Here is a 23,983-nt window from a genome sequence, read left to right as displayed (position 1 = left end):
TGCCTCTCTTTTAACCAGACACTTTTCTTTTCTCCCACTTCCATATTAGTGTTTCACATCACTCCAAGCAGAACTTAATGACCGTGGCAAATTTGGGAGTGGTGTTTGGACCAACTTTGATGAGGCCCCAGGAAGAAACTGTTGCAGCCATCATGGATTTGAAATTTCAGAACATCGTTGTGGAAATCTTAATTGAAAACCATGAAAAGGTAAACTCAGTTGTTTTGTCCTTAAGGAAATTACTGTTTTTGGCTTTATCATCAGATGAAACTGTCTCTAACATCCTCCCTCCCCCATTAAATGATGATATTATTGTGATGATGAGCTTGGTTCTGAGAAGTTCCCACCGAGCTTGTGTCTTCTGATGGCTTTCCATGAATCTGAAGTTTACTTGGTCTTCGGTTATCTCAGTAGTTTAAGGAAGAAGCATTTAACCCAGATGCAAATGAGTATCTGCAATACAATACTGGACTGTTGAGATTTTTTTGCTGCCTTCAGTCCTATCCTTGGATTTCTCAAATTCTATTTCTGTAACACAGGGAAAATATTTTTGCCAATCTGTGTCAGACTCTCCCTAGAAAAACACACAGATAACTCCCCCTTGTCTCCCAAATTGTGCTAACAATTTCAGGGAATTCATATGCCTGGGAACCCCAGATTAAGAATCTCTGGTTTAAGATGAATTATTATTCCCTTTGGTGACACATCTGCGTGCTTGTTTCTATGTAATCAGGGGACTATAGGATTTTTCAAAATATGATAGGTTCTTCCAGGAACTTTTATATAGTTTTTCCTCATCCTCATGATGGATCAGGACCTTGCTAATAATTAACCTCATTTCTTTTAAGATAGGGAATTTGAAAACTGTTAAAATCTTTGGTTATTCATTTGCCTATTAAAAGTTTGTTGTAATTTGTTCGTTCTTTTCAACTGAGATGATATTCTGTACTGAGCATGTAGTAGGTGCTAGGATATGAAGATGAACATTTCAGCCCCTAATGGAAAGCAGCTCCCAGTCTGTGGGGGGACAGCCTCTCTGGGGACCTGTATCCCATTGCGCTTATCTGTGTCTAACATGCTATATAATTTATTTATTGCCATAGTTACCTGTTTCTCTGCCAGATCCTTGAGGGCAGAGATCTTTTTTTATACTTAGAATAATACCTGGTACATGTTGGATGTTCAGTTAATATTTTTTGGATGAATGAATGAGCTCAATAAATTTTGAGGGAGGCAGAGGAGTGGGAAGGAGACAGAGGCGTAGGCTCTATGAGCAAATCACAGCGAGAGCTTTGCTGCATTGCTGTTTGCTAGAGCATTTCCAGCTTATGTGAATGCTAGTTCCCACGGAAGAGTTAAAGGTGAAGATTGGTCAGAGATTTCCTTTCCCAGTATAGCGTAAGCAGCTGGTTTATGGGTGTAAGACGTTTGGGTTGTTTGTTGTTGTTGTTTGTTAGTGGTGCTCTAAGCTATCCAGAAAGCTTCAAGGAGTGATGGCTACTAATCATATTTAGAAAAAGAGATAATTAGACCCACAAGCATTGAAATAATGCTTAGTGGTGCAACTATGATTTGGTTAAATCCCAATTAGGGAACTTTTCTGCAACTTATTTGTGAAAATACTGGCTCTGGGTCTTGCTCTCATACAAAAGGATCTCCATTTAATGCTGCAGCTTCCTATTTTCTTTTTTTATTTGAAGCTGAGAAGGTAGGTTCATGATTTTTCTCCTGGGAGGTAGATAGTGCTGTTTCCTTCTTGTTAACAAACCTTACAGGAATTTTCAAGCGGCACTGGCGAGCTGATTATAATAGTTACAGCAGATGGGACTGGACCCACTCTCAGAGAGGAAGCCTCCTAGAGCTAAGTAGAAGGCTTCCAGGTTTCCCCTGTGCCTTTCTGTGTCTCCGCTAGGTAATGCCGCAAATGCACTGCCAGTGTGAGTTGAAGCACTGAGTTTCCTATCAAGGAGGGTGTAGGCGGGATATTGAGTTTCAGATTCTTCACGGAGTGCATGGGGTTAGGTTTGGACACACAAGGTAGCTTGGGGTGGGAGTTGTTAGCTTGGATTAGTTCATATTTCTGAGAACTTAATTTCCCCATTTCCTCCTATTTTCACTCCAGATTTCATCCTTGTCTAATTTCACTCCCAGCTCTTTGTTCCTACTCAGCTGGACTTCCTTCAGAGTCCAGGCGTGGCTATGAGGAGGGATATTTCTGCTGACGAGGGTGGCTGTGCAGAAAAACTTTATATGGACTCATGGGCCCAGCCAGAGGTTTCCTTGGCAACAGATCCATGTTTACCACCCAGAGGTCTTGTGTTTGACTTGAATGTGGTGAGGGAGGGATATGGTTCCTCTTAGTAAATGCTTGCAAACAAAATGAGAGAGAGAGAGAGAAAAGGGGTAGGGGGAAGACAGTAGAAGAGTTAAAAAGAAGAGTCTTCTGGGGGAGGAAAGAATTGTACTAGAGGGGCAGAAAGGAGGGGCAATGAGAGAGGGAATGAAGAGACTTAAGTATCTACGACGGAGAACACAGGGGAAAGTGACAATAGGAGGAAGGCATTTTCTTTTCCTCACTTATTTTTTCATCCTAGGAATGTGAAAAATGTTGACTCTGACCAAGAAAGTCAGAAGAGGAAACTTTCAGCATATAATTAAAGCAAGAAAGCACTAGATTAATTTTAGAGTTAGAAAAAGGCCCGAGTTAATCTGCCTTGGAGATCACATTTTATCCTAGCCTCTTTGCTGTTTTCATAAAACCCATATGTACTCTATAGGAAACTTAAATCCACATGTCTTGGCTTCCTTCCCACACAATACATTAAGATGTTTTTAAAAGAAGCGTTCACAGGCCAAAAATATCATCAAGGTCTTTCTTCCCGTGCAAACCAGAAAATTGCATTTCCCAGGTGGAAAGGGGTACTGTGAAATTCCCACAGATTTTCAAGTTGGGATTGTGCCTTAGAATTCATGGGTTTTGCCTAAGTTTTGTTCTTGACAAAGTATTCTTGTTATGGATTAATATAGCGCGTTTGTGGTGTTGCCCGCTTGGAGTTGGACATGGCGTGAGACGTGGGGGAGGTGAGGGCAGTGAGTCTGGCAGGGGGGAAGATCTGTCCAACGGTAACTGCGGGATGCAGTGGAGAGTAAGTGCTCTCACAAAGATGCGGAGGATTTATGTGTAACTGTGAGGAATCTGGAACGTTTCCTGACTAGGAGCTTTGAATAGGTTTTACAATGGAGTTTGAACAGGTGGAGTATGTTTTAAGAGGACATTTCAGGTATGGGGAAATCGTGTAATCGGAGAAGCCCAGAGAGTAGGTGTGTGTTCTGGGAATGCAGCTTCTATTGAAACATGGGCTAGTGGCATGAAGTGAGATTGGAAAGAGGTTTGGGCAGGTGTAGGGATCCTGGGAATGCCACCACAGGACTTCATTTGGATTTCATTTGATGGGTGCCACGGCCTCTCCTGGTTTTTAGGTAAAGTGCTTCAGGAAGCTGAATCTGACAGCAGGGTCAGCAAGTATAAAGTGGAGTAGTAACAGACCAGGTGAGGGGTCACACGGCGCATAGTTGAGGACATGGTAGTGAGGGTTGAAGTTCAAGGGTGGCAGGCATCATTTTGCGAGGCACAGGAGACACAACCCATGGTCTGGATCTGTGGGCTGTCTCGGAGGAATGTGTCATAAATGACGGTCAGTAGGTCATATCTGAGGACCCCATGCTGGGAGTATATCAATGCCATTAATAAAAAGAAGAAAAAAATGGGTTTGGGCAAGAGTTCAATTTATAATGTGCTGAATTTTAGTCGTCTGGATGTGTAACAAACAGTTGGCGATGTAGGGCTCAAACTTGTGAGAGAATTTAGTGGAGGGAAGTATAATCTAAGATAAAAAGGCAAGAGATTGGTGCAGTGCCCTTACTGGTATATGCTTTTGGTCTACTACATGGGGTACTTACCTCCTGTAACCCCAGGGCTTACGTGTGTGTATATACACACTTAAAATGAACATGTAAAGTAAAAAATATTAAAAAAAATATTGCATATGTACCTAATAGTATCCCTGTATATGTACAAAATTCTTATTACACATCCTATCCCTTTATACCATGTAAGAAAACTGAAGGATGCTAGATTAGCTTGCTTATGGGCACACAGCTGGTGAGTGGCAGTGCTTGGGTTTGAGTTAATGATTGACCCCAAACCTTTGTTTCTCATCACTAGGAGAAGATTAAGAGCAGTATCTTTGAAAAACCTCGAGATTTTTCTATTAGTGATAAAACAGGAGTCAGAAGAAACCCAAGCAAGTTCAGTGTTAGGGTTGTCAAGGGGGCATTGTCAGTGATGTCGGGTGCTGTCCCTGTGGGAGGGTCCGACTGTTTACTCCAAGAGTAAAATGTCTGTTGGGAGCAAGAGCCGAATCCAGCTTGTAAGGGTTTAAACGAGTGTGTGTTCAGGAATGGGCGATAGCAGGTACAGATTTGCATTGTATTTTTCCTGCAGGACGGAACATACAGGAGGAGAAGTCAGAGCAGACAGGACAGAGATAGGGAAGAGTGGGGGAGGGCTGCTAGCACCTGCATTGTATACAGCTTGTAACCACTTCCGCTTTAATTTCCTGTTAGCTAATTTCTGGGGTGGGGAGCTCTTTAGAGGAGCCTCATTGGACAGATAGGTAAAGAACCCTCCTGGGAGTTAACAGAGTTTGTTGAAATGGAGCCCATTCTACTATTTTATACATTTTTAGTGTCATAAAAGAAATTTGTGTTGATAATGCAGCAACCTCCTTGTCTCTCCCCTAGTCCCTGAGGGCCCTGGAAGATTATGAAGAGCCTTTGAGAGTCTTCAAAGAAAACATTAATTTCAGTGTTGTTTTATTATCTTATTTCATGTTAATATTTAAGTTGGCAATTCATGTAAAGTAAGAAATATGTTACTCTCAACCAAATTACTTGACATAATATATAGATTTTTCTCAAGTTTATTTATTTATTTTGAGAGACACAGAGACAGCACAAGTTGCGGAGGGGCAGAGAGAAACGAAGAGAGAATCTTAAGCAGGCTCCGCACTGTCAGCACAGAGTCCAATGTGCGGCTTGAACCCCACCTGGGGCTCATGACCTGAGCTGAAACCAAGAGTTGGACGCTTAACCACTTAACCAACTGAGCCACCCAGGTGCCCCAATACTATATAGAATTTTAATCCAGGCAGGCATGCCTTGTTTTATTGCACTTTATTGCCCTTCGCAGATACTGTGTTATTCACAAATCAAAGGTTTGTGGCAACCTTGCATTGAGCACAGCTATTGGCATCATTTTACTTTGTGTCTCTGTCACACTTCACATTCTGGTAATTCTCCCAGTCTTTCAAGCTTTTTCATTAATTATATTTGTTCTGGTAATCAGTGATGACAATTTGCTAGAAGCTCAGATAACGGTTAGCATTTTTTAGCAGTATTTTTCAATGTATGTTCATTGTCTTTTTAGACATAATGCTACTGCAGACTTTGTAGACTATAGTACAGTGTAAATACAGTTCTTACATGCACTGGAAAACCAGAAAATTCATTGGATTCACTTTATTGCAATATTTGCTTCATTGCAGTGGTTTGGAACCAAACCCATAATATCTTTGAGATATACCTGTATATTTATCTTGTTAAGGATTATAATTGGATTTTCAATGTGATATGCCAAATGTGGTGCTCCAGTTGCATTTAGCTCTGTGGGATGGGATGCTTCAGTTTGTTCTGATTTTCACTGATTCTGTGATGGTCAGTGGGTCATGAGGATTTTTATCTAGTGTTAGCCTTTATATACTACAGTTTCTGTGGACCACAAGGTGCTGAGAGATAGATAATCACATTTTATTTGCATAAAACTTTTCCTTGGTGAGGATTCTTAAACGTTTGTCAAAATAAGCAATTTAGTCTTTGAAATGGGCACTCGGGCAGTCTGTGTCTCATTTTTCCTGGTGGGAAAATGGAGGTCATTTGTGATAATCATGGTTTGTGGAAAAGGCTGATGTTATGTTCCCGTTCTGAGGTTTCAGTAACCCTCCCTGTAATAACTGTTGCAAAATCCTTGAATAGCCACGGTCCCTCTTGTCACAGAGGAGTCAAGGTGAGACAGGCATGTACATTTTCTTCCAAGTATACAACACAGAATATTAAATTACACGCACATACAGAGAGGATTGAATGGCACATTGTGTTACTCTTGTTAACCTTGGGACTAACTTTCTGACCAGCACTCTAATCTTTGCTCAAAGCTAGAAGAATGTGTATCTGTCCCCAGGATTAGTGGTGGCATGGATGCCCTATTGAGTCCCACCCTGCAGCCCAGAAGCAGCCACACACGGACTGGTTCGGGTTGGGGGCAGCCCACTCCTCCACTCCTATTGCCACAGAGGCACATCCTGGCCCTCTTCTGCAGGTTGGTCTCTGCCATCCTTGAGTATGAAGGAGGCCCAAGTGAGTAGTATGCAAGTCATTTTCTTTGAGGTGCAAGGAACCTTTTAGTCTTAGAGCCTGTCATTCAGTGGGAAAAAGAAATCTCTTTTTAAAACTTCAGTCTCAAATGCTTCTTGATTTAGCTTTGCTGACACAGGGTTGCTAGGCAGCACCAGTTTTCATATGAAAGAAAAATAAATATCTGAAACAACAGCAACAATGATAAAACTCCAGAATTTCTAAAAGCTTTATGGCTGCCTGAGTAGTGATGGTTCAGGACAGACATCAAAACCCCACGGCAAGACTCTCTGATAAATTGTAGGGGGGTGGCTTCTTTTCCTTCTTGTGGTTTTCTTGAATGTTGGCATCTTTGGCATAGCCTCGGAGACTTCCTTTACTGTTAGATTTTTTTCGCCCCTCAACAGGGCCTTACATTCTTTGGAGTGTTTAAAAAGAAGTTTTAAAGCCACAGAAAACTCTCTGTCTGCTTTTCTCTTTTCTTGAAGGAGAGTCAGAAAATAATAACGACATTGTCTTCTCAAGTCTCTCTTAATTTAGCTATGATACAGGAAGTCCCTTCTCTGCACTGTAGTGTGGCTCTGGAGAGATAGGTAGTAATTTCCCATGGTACTAGCATGGTTTGATAAGAGAAAATTTGGGAGATAAAGTTCTTAAATTCTGCAGCATTTTAGTGTCTAGTATAGACAAAGCACTGGGCTGTCTCAAGAAGATTGAAGAGCTATGGTATGGAAGGGGAAGTAGATTTATGATTTGTTATCTAAGAAAGCATAGTCTGTATAGGCAAGCAGAACTTGCTAGGAGGTGAGTTTTTGATTCAGTAGAAGGAAGAACTTCATAATATTTTTGATAATGAGAATGTGTTCATGTTGGAGGTGGGGATTGAGGAGTTGGAGAAAGTGAGCAGGCCTAAGAGGTCTGGCCCACTCAGAGATTCTCTGCCAAAGTCTCTGGAGATGCAGAGCTATGAAGAAAGGTCCTCAGAGCATGGCTCAGGACATGAACTTGGCATTCAATCAGTTATTGTAGAATTAAGAATGATGAGGAATATGATCCTTTTGTTCATCTCTCTTTTAGGAGCAACACCAAGAGTTCTTGGAAGGGAGGGTAAGAATCCAGGAGTGAGGGGATGGGGGTGGTGGGGAGTGGGTAGGTGAGCGGTGGGGAAGGTGCCGTCGGATGCTTTTTCTTAGGGGACAAGACAGTGTGACGTGTTTATGGGCTGGACTATTTTCAGGGATGTGCCCACTTTTATTTTCTTTTATAAAATAATCCCCCCCCCCAGAAATTTTCAGAGCTGTCTTTGCCACATCTCTCAATATAAAATCGAGAACAATAATAATTATAATAGGCAATATTGACAAAGGGATGACGGTACGCTAGGCACTAGGCTTAGCTCCTTCTTTGACATTTTATTGAAGTACTCTATAGACATTATCACATAATGTAGCATAGTGAGCTCTAAAATGAAATCCTTTGGGTTGGCATCTAAGCTCTACTGAGTTACGTGACTTCTGTGTCATCTGGGCACCCTCTGGACTCTCATTGTCAGTTTCCTCCTGTGTGAAACAGAACTAACTGAAGTACCTGTTCACCGGAGTGGTCGCAAAGATAAGGTGAGCTGATCCACGTCAGCTTCTCCTCTCCCTGCTGCTCTACAAATAAGGAAGATGAGGCTCAGGGAGGCTCAGTCACTCGCTCAAGGTCCTAGAGAGTGGCCAAGCTGGGATTTGAACCCAGTTTGTCTCCAGAGCCTATCCCTCAACCCTACACTGTCACTGTTGGCTAATGTCAGTATAAATACACATTATGCAAGTAAATACATACATTTTATATTCAACAACTGTAATGACTTATTTGTATTTTTTAAAAGACCTGATGTTTTTTAAGAGCAGTCTTTAGTTTACAATAGAATTGAGAGGGGAGTTGAGATGTCCTGTATATCCCTGGTCTCCCCCCAGCCCTGTACAGAGCTTCTCTATTATCCAGATCTCCTTCACCACCGTGGTACAGTCACTGACACTCACTCTTGGCCAAAGTCCAGAGCTTCTTTGGGGTTCACTCTTGGTGTTGTACATTCTCTGGCATTGGCCAAATGCGTTATGACATATATTCATCAGCATATTTTCATAGTCCTAAAAATCCCATGTTCTACCTGTTTCTCTCTTTCCTCGTGTCCCTTCCCCCCCATTTTCCCAGGCCCTGCACTCACTGATTTTTTTTTTTTATTGTCTCCATAGTTTTGCTTTTTCCAGAATGTCATATAGTTGGAATTGCACAGTATGTAGCCTTTCAGACTGGCTTCTTTCTCTTGGTCATATGCATTTAGGGTTCATCTGTTGTCTTTTCATGGCTTGATAGCTTATTTCTTTTTAATGCTGACTTGTTTATATTTTGAGAGAACCAAGGGGTTTATATGCCCGTGGTGCCCAGCAGGCAGTGACGGGAAGGTCGACTGCTCTCAACTGGCCATTTTCCATCCCCTTAGATCGTTCTCCATTTGCCACATCACATGTGACAGGCAGCCCACTTCTGGGATGTTGTCTCTTCGGGGTCAGCAGGCTCTGCCAGGCCTCCCAGCTCAACTTTGCCAGAAACTCTAGTGAAGCTCTGTTTATCATCTCTCTCCTTGTATGTATCACCATCAGGATAATTAATATCTGATAATGGAAAGGCTAATGTTTATTAAGTCCTCATACTGTTAAGTATTTGGCATCACGATCTCATTTAATGCCCTGCTCGACAGCTCTGTGAGGTAGATACTGTCTTCATCCTCATTGTACAAATGAGGGAACTGGAGCTCAGGGTAAGAATTTGCTGAATGGCAAATGGCCAGTGGCGGTGCTGGGATTTAAACCCAGGCCCGTCTGCCTCTGGAGGCAGGACTGTTAAGCCCTAAACTATACTGCTGCTCTGTTGATTCTAAACGGCTTTAAGTGGAAGGTTTTTGTCTGTGTGGTCACTGCCTCAGAGGCCAGACGACTACATTCTGATCCTCAGCAACAGCAGGTCTAGAGGATATGAAGATTGAACTAAATCACTAAAAACAGAAAGTTTCAGCGTCTCAAATTTCCAGAAATCCAAAAGTACACCAAATAGTGGAAGTGGGAAAATATAAACATGAAGTATGGCTTCAATAATATGTAAAGAACTGATTTTTCTTAACTTTAAGCCAGACTATTGAGAATAGATTACATGCTTTAGCAAACAAAACAAAACAAAATAAAAACCCTTCAGAATAAATAGAAATTTATATTAATAAAGTATGTATATTGTTGAGGCCTATGCAATGATAAAATGACCACTTATATCAGACTAAGATACTTTCAGAGGAAAGTTTTTTTTCCTTTTTTTTCCTAGAAAAATGTCCTGCTACTTTGTAGACAGGCTGGGCTGGGAGAAGGGTATTTTTCTTGAGTCTGACCTCCACCTCTTCCTCTTTTACCTCTCTTGGGTCTTTCTCATACTGCCCCACAGCGATTAGTACATGTGTGTCCTAGAAGATAGCCCAGTGCCTCTGAGAACTGCTCACTGTGGAATTCATCCCTCTTGTAGCTTTGTAAGACTTGGTGCCACTCTGATCTCAATCTGCTGGCGAGAGCTGGCTACACACACAAGTAGTCCCGCTGGAGTCTGGGCTGAGTCACATTATCTCCTGTGGAGATTTGGAATTGGGATGAGGAGAAATAGCCAGTTACTAGGAGATTGCCCCTGGGCTTGAGGCTGAAGAAACCCCAGTGGTGGGTCAGCTGCCCAGTGGAGAAGGCAGAGCGCTTGGAATGATGGGGAGTCTCATTAGAAGAGGATGCATGAGTTGGTCAGTCAGTTAAGCATTCCACTTTGGCTCAGGTCATGATCACAAGGTTTGTAAATTCAAGTCCCACATCGGGTTCTGTGCTGACAGCTGGGAGCCTGGAACCTGCTTTGGATTCTGTCTCTCTTTCTTCCTTCCTCTGCCCCTACCCAACTTGTGCTCTATCTCTCTCAATAATAAATATAAAAAAAATTTTAGAAGAGGGTGCAGAGGTGAGAAATGGAGAGTTGTTGGTTGACTCTTGATGGCCTCAGGTTACTAATTCAGAGCACTTTTGAGTTTCAGCTCTTTGTCCTTCCTGCTGATTCCTTTTCATAAATCCCTTTTTATTTACGTCCGTTTGGTCAGTTCGGGTTATAACCAAATCATCTTTGGACAGTGAGGGAAAATTCACTGTGCAGCATACCTGCAATTTATTCATCGACTTTGATTTAACTCAGTTTATATTTTGGTGCCATTACATAGCACCAGCATATCCTTGAGACTGGCTGCTACTTAGGTCCAGTTCTTATGAAAATGGATCAGGTGCATCTGGTCAATAGAGTTTTAGGTAGAAACTGGTATTTTGAGGACACCCAAATCTGTACCTGTTGCTCTGTTCCCATGATTTTAATGAGAGCTTCTATAACTTTCTTCTTCAGTTTTCTCAGACCAGTATTTAAACCAGAAGTGACTTTTCCCTAGGTAATAGTTTCCTAGCTGTTGGTCTCCAACCTGATAGACTCCTTTCATCTTCCATTGCATTCTTACACATCTCCTGGCAGGTTGGGCCTCTGGTCTGCCATTCAGTCAATCATTTTAAAGTCCGCTCCTTCATCTGACATTATTTTCCTCTATCTAGGGCACTAGTTTTGAAGCCTTAGTACATTAGGACCTAGTTTGAAAATTTAATGAAAACTTTGGGTCCTGTTCCCGGACAATAGTATATTGTATATACCAAAAGAAGCATAGGTACAATTTTAGGAATTTCAGGGACTCCCAGGTCAAGAACCTATATCCATGAAAAACCAAGAGCTGCTGTATAATCCATGAGAAGTTAGGATCTAGGACATGTCTTTAGGCGCAGCCTTTCTTGTCTTCTGCTGTTGACTTATTTTCCATGTCTGTTTAGGAACTGTGAGGGGAACAGGTAAGGATGTCACTCATCTCAGATTCACGCTTCATTTCATCAGTGACATTTATTGTTTGTGTGCCCTCCCTGGGGCCAGCCACCAAGGAAACTCGTTATTGAAATACTGATGGGTGGCGCCTAAGTGGCTCAGTTGATTAAGCATCCAACTTCAGCTCACATTATGATCTTCCAGTTCATGAGCTTGAGCCCCGCGTTGGGCTCTGTGCTGACAGTGCAGAGTCTGAGGAGCCCACTTCTAATTTCATGACTCCCTCTCTCTCTGCTCCTCCCCTGCTCACGCACTGTCGCTCTGTCTCGCTCTCAAAAACAAATAAACATTAAAAAATAAAAAAATACTAATGGCTCAGTTTGGCTATAGAAAGAAGGAGCCCACACTGAAAGGCATTGTGGTAAAACACTGGATGATAGCCATTTTCCATTATTGGGAGATGTGGTAATGTTCAGACTTCTGCCTGAGTGGGACAAAGAAGGCAACTGACTTGGGGCACACTGATGAAGGCACCTCCGTCCTGGCCAGGTTTTCATACCGCAACCTTGTTGTTTCATTTAAATTCTTCTGAATTGCCCTGAAATTAAAACTGTTCTGAAACACCACTGCTGCACTTAGTTGGTGATTGGCCATGTACTGTGTCTTAGTCCCTGCATCTCTAGCATGGCAAACACTAGTGTCCCACCTAACCAAATGTTTTGATGAATGAATGTTAGCCATAAAATGGCTAAATTAAGGGTTGACAGTTTTAGCTCATGCACATGGGGGCGTAACAGTTCTGTTTCTGCTAGGCTTCCCCAAATTCTCCAACTTAATGTCAGAGTGGATAAAATGTCTGCTTAATGAAGCAGACCACTACGTAGTGCCCTCCAAATAGAAGTCTCTCCAGTGAATGTAGTGCCTGCTCTTGCTGGGCATGCCTGGAGTCCTCAAGACCATCCCCATGTCTGGGCATGTGCTGGAAGGGGTCATGGGACTTAGCATATACTTGTACTCACAGCTAGATTCTTCATAGCAATGTAGTAAGGACACACAGAGAAGAATCTGACAGCCCAGGTGGACTCTGGAGGAATCTGTATGTAGTTTTGCTGATGCTCCACCCTCCTATGAGGGGGTCACACAGAGCAGACTCTTCCCCTGGCACTGAAAATGTAGCAACATGTGTGATACTTCTGTTCAGGGAAGCCCATTGAGACCAGTGCTTATTGGGAGGTAGTCACATAGGCATCCTTTGCCCACAGTATACCAGAATTCCAGACTCTTAAAAGGAAAGCAGATGTTCTACATTACCCCCACTTATACACATTTATGTACAGTTTAGGCATGGTGGGCCATGCTAACCTTTTTTTTTTTTTTAATTTTTTTTAATGTTTTATTTATTTTTGATACAGAGAGAGACAGAGTATGAGAGGGGGAGGGTCAGAGAGAGAGGGAGACACAGAACCGGAAGCAGGCTCCAGGCTCTGAGCTAGCGGTCAGCACAGAACCTGATGCGGGGCTCGAACCCACGAATGTGAGATCTGACCTGAGCCGAAGCTGGAGGCTTAACCAACTGAGCCACCCAGGCGCCCCAGCTTTTAAGAGAATGTTTTATATCCAGTTAAGCAACTGTTTACCTGTCCAGTTCACAGACACCAACCAAGGGCCAACTTTGCAAGCAGGTCTTTCTAAGGATGGCCATCTTAGGCCTGCTGTGTTTACTCTCTTCTGTATTTTTTTTTTTTTTAATGTTTGCTTATTTTTGAGAGAGAGAGAGAGAGAGAGCACACGAGCTTGCAGGAATGGGGGAGGGGTGGAGAGAGAGGGAGACACAAGATCTGAGACACAGGATCTGAAGCATGCTCCAGGCTCTGAACTGTCAGCACAGAGGCCAACACGGGGCTCAAAATCATGAACTGTGACATCATGACCTGAGCCAAAATGGGCTCAACCAACTGAGCCACCCCGGCACCCCCCAGTGGGCCTCTTCTAAGTGCCAGAGTGAGGATCTTTTTATTTTTTTTTATTTAAAAATTTTTTTTTTTATTTTTGAGAGAGAGAGAGATGACGCGAATAGGGGAGGGTCAGAGAGAGAGTGAGACACAGAATTCAAAGACAGGCTCCAGGCTCTAAGCTAGTTGTCAGCACAGAGACCGAAGTGGGGCTCAAACCCACAAACCGTGAGATCATGACCTGAGCTGAAGCCAGACACTCAACCAACTGAGCCACCCAAGCGCCCCCAGAGTGAAGATCTTGAGGGCAGGAATGATGTTATCTGTCTTTGGGATTCATAGCCTTTTCCCTTTTTTTGCTTGGAAAGTGTCTTCTCTGTTCTGTTGGGGAAGTGTGTGTTGTCAGGCCTATTAGGAAGTACAGGATTCACTTTGCATGGGAATTGACATGACTCTGGTCAGTGCAGGTCAAGTGAATTTGAAGCCATGCAGCCTTATGTTACTGGACTAGTTTGGCACAGGATGAAAAGTCCCTTTAAAGCTCTCCTTGTTTTAACTTTCTGGTTGGTTGATTTCTCCTTGAGAGTGACCCCAAAGGGCAGGAATCAGTTTTTTCTGTTTTATTTCTGTTCTCACCCTTCAGCTCTGTTGAGCACTGTCGTTGGGGGCCCCACATTTTCTCAAGGACCAAGGTGCTGCCATGTTCGCCCTGCGCTCCATCCTTGGTGTCTGGTCAAAACCCCCATCCTCACCTTAAGTCTAGGTTTTGTAGTATCTGGTTGACTCTGACCCTTCTCGGATCTGCTGCCTCCTCTATTTAACCTTTTGGAGTTTTCTCTAAAAAGTTTTTTATTAAAAGGTTAAAAAAAATTAAAAAGAAAATCCTTCGATCAGATTTTTTAGGTGAGTTTGTCATCCAGTATTAACACTGTCTTCCTCCTCCCATGAACTATCCCACATCATTATTTCTTCTCATGCAGATATTTGTAGAGTTACTATCTGTTTCTGTCTCTGTCTCTCTCTATTTGGACATGTAATCATGCTATCAGTACCCTCTAATCCATAGTGACTTAGGGGATGCATTTGATTTCCTTTTGTGTCATAGCGCCTCTCTTGACCAGGTAGTGATGGCTTCTGTTGATCTTTGTGTAGTATTGTGTCTTTCTTGTTCTATAGAGATAAAAGCATCTAGAATTCTAGAGTAGAGTAAAATCTAGTTAACGTAAAAGCTTCTTAAACACCTGGGCTAATTCTTGAATCTGCTTCAGAATAATCTGGGAACATAGATGAATTAAGGTTGCCATCAGTTAATGATTGAGGTAGTTCTGTGATGTGTACCTAGGAGTTTATCGAATTAATTTTTACTGTATATATGCATATATATGTGTATATATACATATAATATTCATGATGAAGTAAGTTAAATGATATGATATTTGGTGTTGGCATCATTTCATTTACGCAATTATCAATTCATTCAACAAGCATCTGTTAAGTTTCTTCTTCATGCCTTGCACTCTGTGGACAGGCACAAAAGATCAACAACAAAAAAAAGCAGATCTTGCTTTCCAGAAGTTCAGGAAAGACAACAGTGCAACTCATTGACACAGTGGAAATCAAGTAACCTGGCCTGAAGAGTGTGTTTGAGCTTGGACCTACATGAAGTCCAACGCCAGGTTAAGACCATTGCTATACTTTGAAGACTACATGTAGTAGACATTCCTTTGTGAATCAGCCCAGCTGTTTCTTTAGAAGATATTCCATTCACAGCAGTGAGTTGGCCGATAAGAGATCTAGTGGACATATTTATAAAATTTAAATTTCCTTTTCTAAGCATTGTAGTTAGTCTGCCTTGGGAAGAGGGTCAGCGCTAAGGGCTTCTTGAGCACCTGATGTTCCAACCACTGGCCAGTTCTCATTCATATGAACCATGGATCAACCTGTGAGCCCTGAGAGGGTAGGTAGTATTAGTTGTGTGTTTTATTTTTTCATTTTCTTTTAGGTAGTAGTATTTTTTTCTGCATTTTACAGACTAATGCAAGAAACAGAAGCTTGGAGAGTTGAAATTAACTTACCCACGGTCACACAGCTTGCTTTATTCATTTACAGCCTGCCTCATTCCAAAAAGGATTTCAGTTAAGCCACACAGTTAGAAAATTCCTTGTGGTCTTTCTACTGTCCCAAGAAAAACAAGACCATATTTTTTTCTTTTTAAGCTTAAATGGTGCATAGTGTTTCAGGCAATATTACTACATGGATAGCTCCAAGTTTAAATTTTACAAAAGTTCTTACTTACGTATGTCTCTGTTGGAATGTGTAGGAGTCAGAAAGGAAATCTCTGTATTTGATTTCATTAAGTCATGAGCTTTATATAGTTGCTTGAGCCACACATGCCAGTGCCTGGTTGTGTGTACAAGAAAGTTCTTGTTAATCATTGCACAGCTGGTGTGTTGTTTGCCATCATTATTACTTATTCTTAATTACCAAAAGTGCACATGGGCTGCAGACTGTAGATTGTGCCAAAGCAAACCTCTAAAGTGGTTGGACTAATAGGTTTTGAGGAAGATTTATAATCCTTTGTAAATGATAGCAGTGCTTTATATATTCATATAAAGAAACAGTGTAGATCAGAAATTTACACAAAATCTGGATCATAATCTTGAGTATATGATTCTCAATATCTGCCTCCTGTTCTCTTTAATTTGTTGCTGAATCAACTAGGCTAGTTTTGTATATTGAGAGTAGAATTTATTTGTAGGCTATGCCTTTTTTAAGGTAACTGTTTTTCTTTCCCTAACTCAGCAATAAGTGCAAGTGGAGACATTCTCCAGGAAAGCCTTCAAACCCTTGATTTCTCTCTAATGTCATTTCTGTTGAGATGGAAATGGTGGACATGACCACTAAGAGGATTAGTCATCATTTTCCAAATTTAATGAAGGAATTAGGTCATTTGTGCTTAATGTGCTAATAAGCTCAGAGTAAGCTGTTCTTTCTGATGGATTGATGTGGAAGGGTCCTCGGAATGATCACGGTTTCTTGTGTGTACTTCTTCTGTTCCAGTTTGTGCAGGATGGTGTTACCTACCATGCCCAGGGCCACAAACACCTGCAGTTGAACTTTTTTGGAAGTCCTCTGGGCTTTATCCAAATTCTATGTAACTTAAAACTCTTTCACTTAACTTTATTATTCAGATGAGTCCAAACTATTGTAAATGGTTTTTAATTCTCCATTGTTTTCCATTCTTGGCAGCTTTCCTACTCATTACTGTAGTGATTCCTAACCAGTTGTTATGTTTCATACCTCTTTGAGAATTTGATGAAAGTTAACAATCTCATTTAAAAAAATACAAGTGTATATGTATTATTTACATACAATTTGAGGGCATACACTAATACTGAAGTCTGTTAAGAGACCTCAGCTAGGATCCCTGCCTTGCTGAAATAAACTTAGATGATACTGAAATCACTTAATAAAAATATGTGGTCCATTTATACGATGTGGGAGTGAGGGAAGTTGCAAACTTTAGCAATGTACAGGTTTCTGCATGTGATAGTATGTTGCCTTTTACTTATGACTTTACCAGTACTATTTATTGTCCATTTATTATCTAAAATAGGTATCTTGGGGTGCCTGGGTAGCTCAGTCTGTTAAGTGTCCAACTTCAGCTTAGGTCATGATCTCACAGTTCGTGGGTTCAAGCCCCACCTCGGGCTCTGTGCTGAAGCTCAGAGCCTGGAGCCTGCTTTGGATTCTGTGTCTCTCTTTCTCTCTGCCTCTCCCCTACTCATGCTCTGTTTCTCTCTATCTTAATAATAAATAAACATAAAAAATTAAAATAAATCATATCTCAAACATGTTTTAAAATATCAAAGACAGACCTCAAAATCTTACAGTATAAACCAAAACTAGGTTAAAAATGGGATAAAAACCCCTCTTCAGTATCAGTCAAATGGCAGAAAAGGCCAGAGATCGGCAAATGACGTTTTTAAAAATTGGCATGGGCCATATCTGTTTTACCACTAACTCAACTTTCCACAGATGTGATATGGAACAGATGCACATGTAACCTTCAAATCCTTTTTGGGAAGGAGGTAGACAAGATGGTTTGGGCAGACTTGGGTAAGACTTGCAACTTTCACAAAGGTAGAAGTTCCTCCTGACCACCCTGATCTCCCACCAGAGAAGGGAGACCAGGTGGGTGTGACATGTCAGGGATTGCCTCTCATAGACACCGCAGGGTCAGAGATCTCCAGCAATAAACCGAAAGTCCGAAAGAAAACCTCAGAATCAAAACTAAATTAAAAAAAAAAGAGCTTCCATAAGAAAAAAAGTGGGAAGAATGAACCCCAGGAGTAGGAAGAGGAGTACCGTTTCCTACCGTGATGACTTATAACATGAGCATCTAGAAGTCAAGTCTCTTACCTGGTCCAGCTTTTCTGCCTGGAGAGTGGTAGGAAGTGGTGTTAAACCAGTCACCTAGAACAGAGACTCCTGGCAGGGGCTGAAGGCCCAGGGCCTCTCCTGGAGTTGGTACAGCCCAGGCAGAGGGAGTGAACACGGGCACAGGCATTTTGGCAAAACCTCGGAGGTGAAGTGAGAGAGCAGGTTGCATGTAGCCCTGGCTGCACCTTTGTCCTCCCCATCCTTGTTGGTAATGGACTCAAAATGTTGAAGCCCTAACTCCCAGTGTGACCCTGTTTGAGGATGGGGTCTTTAAAAAGGGAACTGAGGTTAAATGAGGCCATAAGGATGTGGCCCTCATCCAATTGGACCACTATCTTATAAGAACAGGAAAAGGCACCAGGGAGGCACATGTGCAGAGGAAAGGCCATGCGATGACCTGGTGACAAGGCAGCGATCTGCAAACCAAAGAGAGGCCTCAGGAGCAACAAACCTTGCTGGCACCTTGATCTTGGATTCCCAGCTTCAAAAGCTGTGAGAACACACTTTTCTGTTGTTGGAGCCACTCCGTCTGTGATGTTCTGTTGTGGCAGCCCAAGCTGACGAACACACCATTCTCCAGCGACAGAACACTGGGCAGGCAAAACTGTAGTGTAGAGAAGAAAACAGACATCCACAACATGGGAAGAGATTCAAGGATGTGTCACCCGTGGTGTCGTGGTGTGAATAAAGTGTTGACAAAGCTGCCCATTTAAAACACTAGTACAGTTGAAATCAAACAACCAAAAATACCCAGCTTGTAGTCTATGGGAATATATTGCAGCAGGAGAGGAGAAAAAGTGAACTGTAGGCAAAGAATCTGTTTTGGAGGAACTACTGATCTAAGGAAGAGAAGAAAGGAACTTACCAAAGTGTATGTCTATAGAAGAATTAAATATTTAATGAAATGGGAGTTAAAAAAAATAAAATGATGAAGCAGGATTTTTAAAGATACTTGCTGAGCTAAGGAAACAGACTGACACATGTACAGTGTTTTAAAACAAATGAACAAATTACTCTTCTTGATGAAACAGTCACATTCAGTGACAGGAGAGAGAGATCAAAGAAGTCAAAGAACAGACATGAAGGGCAAGAATGACCCACCATACGGCATCCCAGGAGCACAGAATGCAACGTAAGAAATGGAAATAATTTTAATGATAAAACAGAAGAGAACTTTTATCTGAATCAGAGGGAGACCATGATCTGATCAAAATGTTCGCTGAATTTCAGAACACATCAATCTGAATTTTAAGTCCTTAAGAATGATCTGGATAGAGACAAACTATGATTCAGTTACTAGATTTTGAAGAAAAATAATACCTCTGGTTGTATCCTCCCAGTGGATTTTTTTATCTTTCCTACAGCAACTCAGAAGACAATAAAAGCAATGTTTATAGGTCTTGAGTATCTATTTTTGGCCACAAAGAAAAATCCCAAATACAAAATGCAGAAATAACACAGACCATCTTTCCCCCGCCCCCCCCCCCCCCAGCGATCCATAATACTCTAAATCTAAAAACTAGAAGCCAAAAAGAAAAAAAAGTCCTTGGTCATCTGGAAGTTTAAAAATTTTCATGATTCATGGATGAAAGTGGAAATAAAAAAGTTGTAGAACACCTAGAAAAATATTATGAAAACAAGCTTTTCAAACATTAAAGAGGATAGTGCAAAAATTATCTTCTAAGGGAAATATATAGTCTTAAATAACTATATAACCAAGCCAGAAAAAAGTGAAAGAAGTTAAACTTCCACCCACCCACCCCCCCCCAAATTTGAAGAAAATGGGAAAGATGAAATTAATTAATCAGGAAAGAAAAAAGTGGTTTTTATAAAAACCTCTTGCATTTTTGGTATATTGGGGAGCATAAAATCACACAGATTTTCTTGGCTAAGCTAGTCAAGAAAAACAGGGGTAGGAGAGAAGGCTCACATAGATGAAAAGAAACAGATGTGGAAATAACCAGAGATACACAGTGCACAGAATTTTGAAAATCTGAATAAAATTAGTGTACTAATAAAGAAACAAAACTTTAAAAGAGCTGCCATCGCGCCCCCCACCCCCCAAAAAAACATGAGACACAGGTATTTTCACAGGTGAATTTTAAAGTTGGAAGAAACCATTTAATCGGTCACAATTTAAACTGGTCCACACTGTAGCAGAGGAACATTTCAACTTCCTTTTATGAGGCTGGTAGGGCACTAATGCAAAGCCTGTTAGAGATAAAGTTGTAAATCAAGTTTACTTGTGCGTATTGTGCAGAGACCTTAAATAATACATCAGCAAATGACAGCAGTATTTTAACAGGATAATATTTCAGTCTAAGTTGAATTCCCCCCTGAAATACAAGGACGGCTCAATATTAGAAAATACATTAATATAATGATATGCCATGTTATTAAGTCTAAGGAGAAAATCTTACAGCAGATGCCTAAAAGCATGTGGCAAAATTTACATCATTCCTAATGTAGTACTTTAGTAAAGCAGAAATTGTGGATACTTCCTTAAAATGATTTAAAATGTATATTTTAACCCTTAAGTTTGTATTCTATTTAATTATTGAAATGCTTAAAATGTTGAAATCATGACCTGGTTCACTGTCACTATTGTCCTAGAATTATGAGATAAGAAAAGCAAGAAACAAGAGGTAGTTTGAAAACTGGGAGGGGGAGAGTTTGCGTTATTTACAGATGATATTGTACACATGGTTAGCCCCAGAGAGCAGATTGAAGAGCTCTTACGTACACTAAAATGATTCATTGGGATGCAGGATTAAAAGTAATTACCCAAATCGATAGCTTCCTTATGTACTGCAGAGCATCAGAAAATACAACAGATCAGTGTTATCTGAAGAGATGAATTACCTGAATGTAAGCCTAAATCAAGAAAAGATAAATCACTGGTGTGTAAACCTAAATGAAGAGATGAAGAGCCCCTATGTGAAGAGAGCTATAAAGTTCTACCCAGAGATGAGGGAAGCCTCTGTGAGGAGGAGATGAGTGTGTGTGAGCTGGAGCCGACTTTGTGTGACTGTTTGCAGTGTCCCGCAAGGTGCAGAATGCACCCCTGCCCCGAAGACCATCTCTCTAATATGAAGTACTCTACAGATATTGTCAAAATTTTGCAAAAATGTAGAGCATGTTTTCTGCCACTGCACATCTACTGTATCTCTGAGTGCAAAAATCAGAAACAGCCTTGGGGTGCCTGGGTGGCTCAGGTGGTTAAGCATCTGACTTTGGCTCAGGTCATGATCTCATGGTTCATGAGTTCAAGGCCCATGTCTGGCTCTGCACTGACAGTGCAGAGCCTGCAGCTTGCTTCAGATTCTGTGTCTCCCTCTCTCTCTCTGCCCCTCTCCTCCTTGTGCTTGCTTGCTTGCTCTCTCTCAAAAATAAATAAATACACATTAAAAAAAATCACAAACCGCCTTCAATGGCAGGGGAGAGGGTTAAATGAATTATGTGATGACTATAAGAAGAACATTCAGCAGCTCATTAAAAAGAATGAAGTAGACTCATAAACATGGATACCTATTGTGGTGGACATACCCTAAGGTGGCCCAGTGATCTAGGCCCTTGAGTGCCTGTGGGACCCATGGATTGATTCTAACCAGTGGAATCTAAGGTGATGGATGTTTTCCCCATGATTATTTTGTTATGTAAGACTCCGTGGGAGCAGACTGGAGACAGAAGTTCTCACTGGCCTGGAAGAAGCAAAGAGCCATGTTATGAACTGCCTTTGGAGAGAGCCGCATGGCAGGAAACTGTGGGGGCCTCCAGCCCATATTCACCAGAGAGTCAGAATGCTCAGTCATACAACTGAAAGGAATTCTGCCAACAACCCACATGAGGTCAGAAGCAGATTTATCCCCAGTCCAGCCTCCATAATGCAGGCTGGCTGACTTTTCTATTACAGCCTTGTGAGCTGAGGACCTGGGCAGAGGACCCAGTGAAGATGTGCCTAGACTCCTGACACATGGAAACTAGTAGATAAACAATCTTTCCTGTACCCATCAAGAATCAGAAAACACAGTAATGGTAAACGTGTTGTTTTTAGGCTTTTGGTTTATGGGAATTTGTTACACAGCAATAGTAAATGAATACAAGGAACAAAATGATAGTGAAAACACTGGCATACTGTCTCACTCTGAATTAAATTTTAAAAATCTCATACTGCTTTACTGACCCAACTTTTCTTTCATAGCCTCATATCTTATACTTAAGTCATCCTGGCCTCCTTGGCATTCCTGGACATGTGAGTTACATTTCTCTTCCAGGGCCCTTGCACTTATTTATTTCCAATGTCCAGAACATTGCAGGTCCCACAGAAAGCTTCAGTTAACAGCTGAATAATTTAAAAAATTGAGACATGGAACTGTATCTCTATTATGATCCTTTATGTGTCAAAATATGTACCTAGAAATTGTGTGTGTGTGTGTGTGTGTGTGTATGTGTGCGCATATGCCCATGCATAGGCATAAGCAAGTTTTAAACTATCCTTGAAAGAAACTATTGACAATGATTAGTTTCCTTGGAGGGCTGGAGGGGAGTCAGTATTTTTCCAGTATTCTTTGTGTCAGTATCCTTATCAACAGTGTTATTAGCATAGGGACATTATGGCTCATTTATAGTTTTCTTCTTTGACTTAAAAAAAAAGCCAACTATCACATACTTAAGCTTATATTATAGAATAAACAGATACTCTAGTTCTCTATGTCAGAGTAGAAAAATATTTGTCAGTTTGACTAATCTTTTGGATGAAACTGGAAATTGCTGGAGAGATCAGGCTTTAGTTTGAAGAACTTAACAATGAGTTGGATTCTTTTTGAGTTTGAGCTCCTTACATTCTTTTATGTCCTTCCTTTCTGATGAATGAAGCCTTCGCATGGCTGTCTTGTCCTTAGATGACAAAAACTTGAAGAAGTGGTTAGAGAAGTATTTGTATATATGATCTGTTGAGCACATTTATTACAAAGTGGTTATATTTTGAAGTCACTTTGGGAATGGTTATTTTGCTCATATCCAAACTATCATCTGGTTGTATATGATATCAGATGAAGAAATGAAATAAATATATCTCTTTGTCGCAGAGTAAATAAAGATGACCACAAATTCTTTTGTACTCCTTCCATAGAGATCAGAGATTCTGTCTTAAATCTTGGTGGACCCTGGGTTGCTATGGTCATTAGACTGCAACAGGGGTCACTCTTGGCTGTAGCTCGATGAGCTGACCACTTCCATTCCCTTCCTCATGGAGGGCTCTTTTTGGGGGGAAATCAGCCGCTGTAGAGAACTCCAGCTACCGTCAGAATGCCAAGCTGTGAGGAATCCCATGCTCACTGTGCAGGGAGGCTGTGTAGGAGAGAGGAAGAGACATGCCCAGCCAGACTTAGCTCTTCCAGTCTTCTCACCCCAGGCATAAGATGCATGGAAAAACATCCCAGACTCTAGTGGACAAAAGTGAGGAACCCAAATGACAACCAAAACTGGGGTTTCAGACATACGGCCTTAGTCACTTTCCCAGCCACCTCCAGCCATTTGACTGACCTTGCCTGAGGCTGATCATTCCTGCTGCGCCATGCCCAAATACCTGAGCCAGAAAATTGTGAGCGTAATAAAATGGTGGTGGTTTGAGTTAGCTCTGGAGAGGTCTGTTATACAGCGACTAATGGAAGGAATACCCCATTATTTCACTGAACATGAATTTTGGTTCAGTGAATTCTGTATTCCTCCTTATTGACTTTCAGAGGAGTGTTCTTTTATGTAGAAAAGGAAATATTTTTAAAGGTTACTTATTTAATGTTTGTTTGTTTGTTTGTTTAGAGGGAGGGGGAGAGACAGAGAATCCCAAGCAGGCTTCATGCTCCGCACAGAGCCCTATGTAGGGCTTGAACACATGACCGTGAGACCACAACCTGAGCCAAAATCAAGAGTCAGATGCTTAACCTACTGAGCCACCAAAGTGCCCACGAAGGTTATATATTTAAAGAGCACCATGTTATCTGCATCTTTTCCTGCAATAAAAATTTTAAAAATGAAAATACAGAGCAGGATCAGGTGATTAGTTAACTTCTCATTTTATTTTCCTTCAGTTGACAACAGTTTTAGAGCCTTAGCCAGTTGGCTAAGATTTCCACCTCCCTGCCCTGCCCCTGCTCATTCTGCCCCAACACAAACTTGACTTATCCCTGGGACTCTGGCCTCTT

General features: G+C 41.4%; 1 protein-coding gene across 1 annotated transcript in view; it reads left to right on the top strand.

Moving 5' to 3' along the window:
* Positions 1-23,983, top strand: part of ARHGAP10 (Rho GTPase activating protein 10) — a 235,057-nt gene that overhangs the window by 131,996 nt on the left and 79,078 nt on the right. Inside the window, exon 18 of the mRNA XM_029950836.1 lies at positions 50-209. Coding sequence (XP_029806696.1) covers positions 50-209 — 160 coding nt within the window. The remainder of the gene's footprint in view (positions 1-49; positions 210-23,983) is intronic.

This window comes from Suricata suricatta, chromosome 1 (assembly GCF_006229205.1).
Source record: "Suricata suricatta isolate VVHF042 chromosome 1, meerkat_22Aug2017_6uvM2_HiC, whole genome shotgun sequence".
Lineage (NCBI taxonomy): Eukaryota > Metazoa > Chordata > Mammalia > Carnivora > Herpestidae > Suricata > Suricata suricatta.
This window is presented reverse-complemented; position numbering and strand designations above follow the sequence as displayed.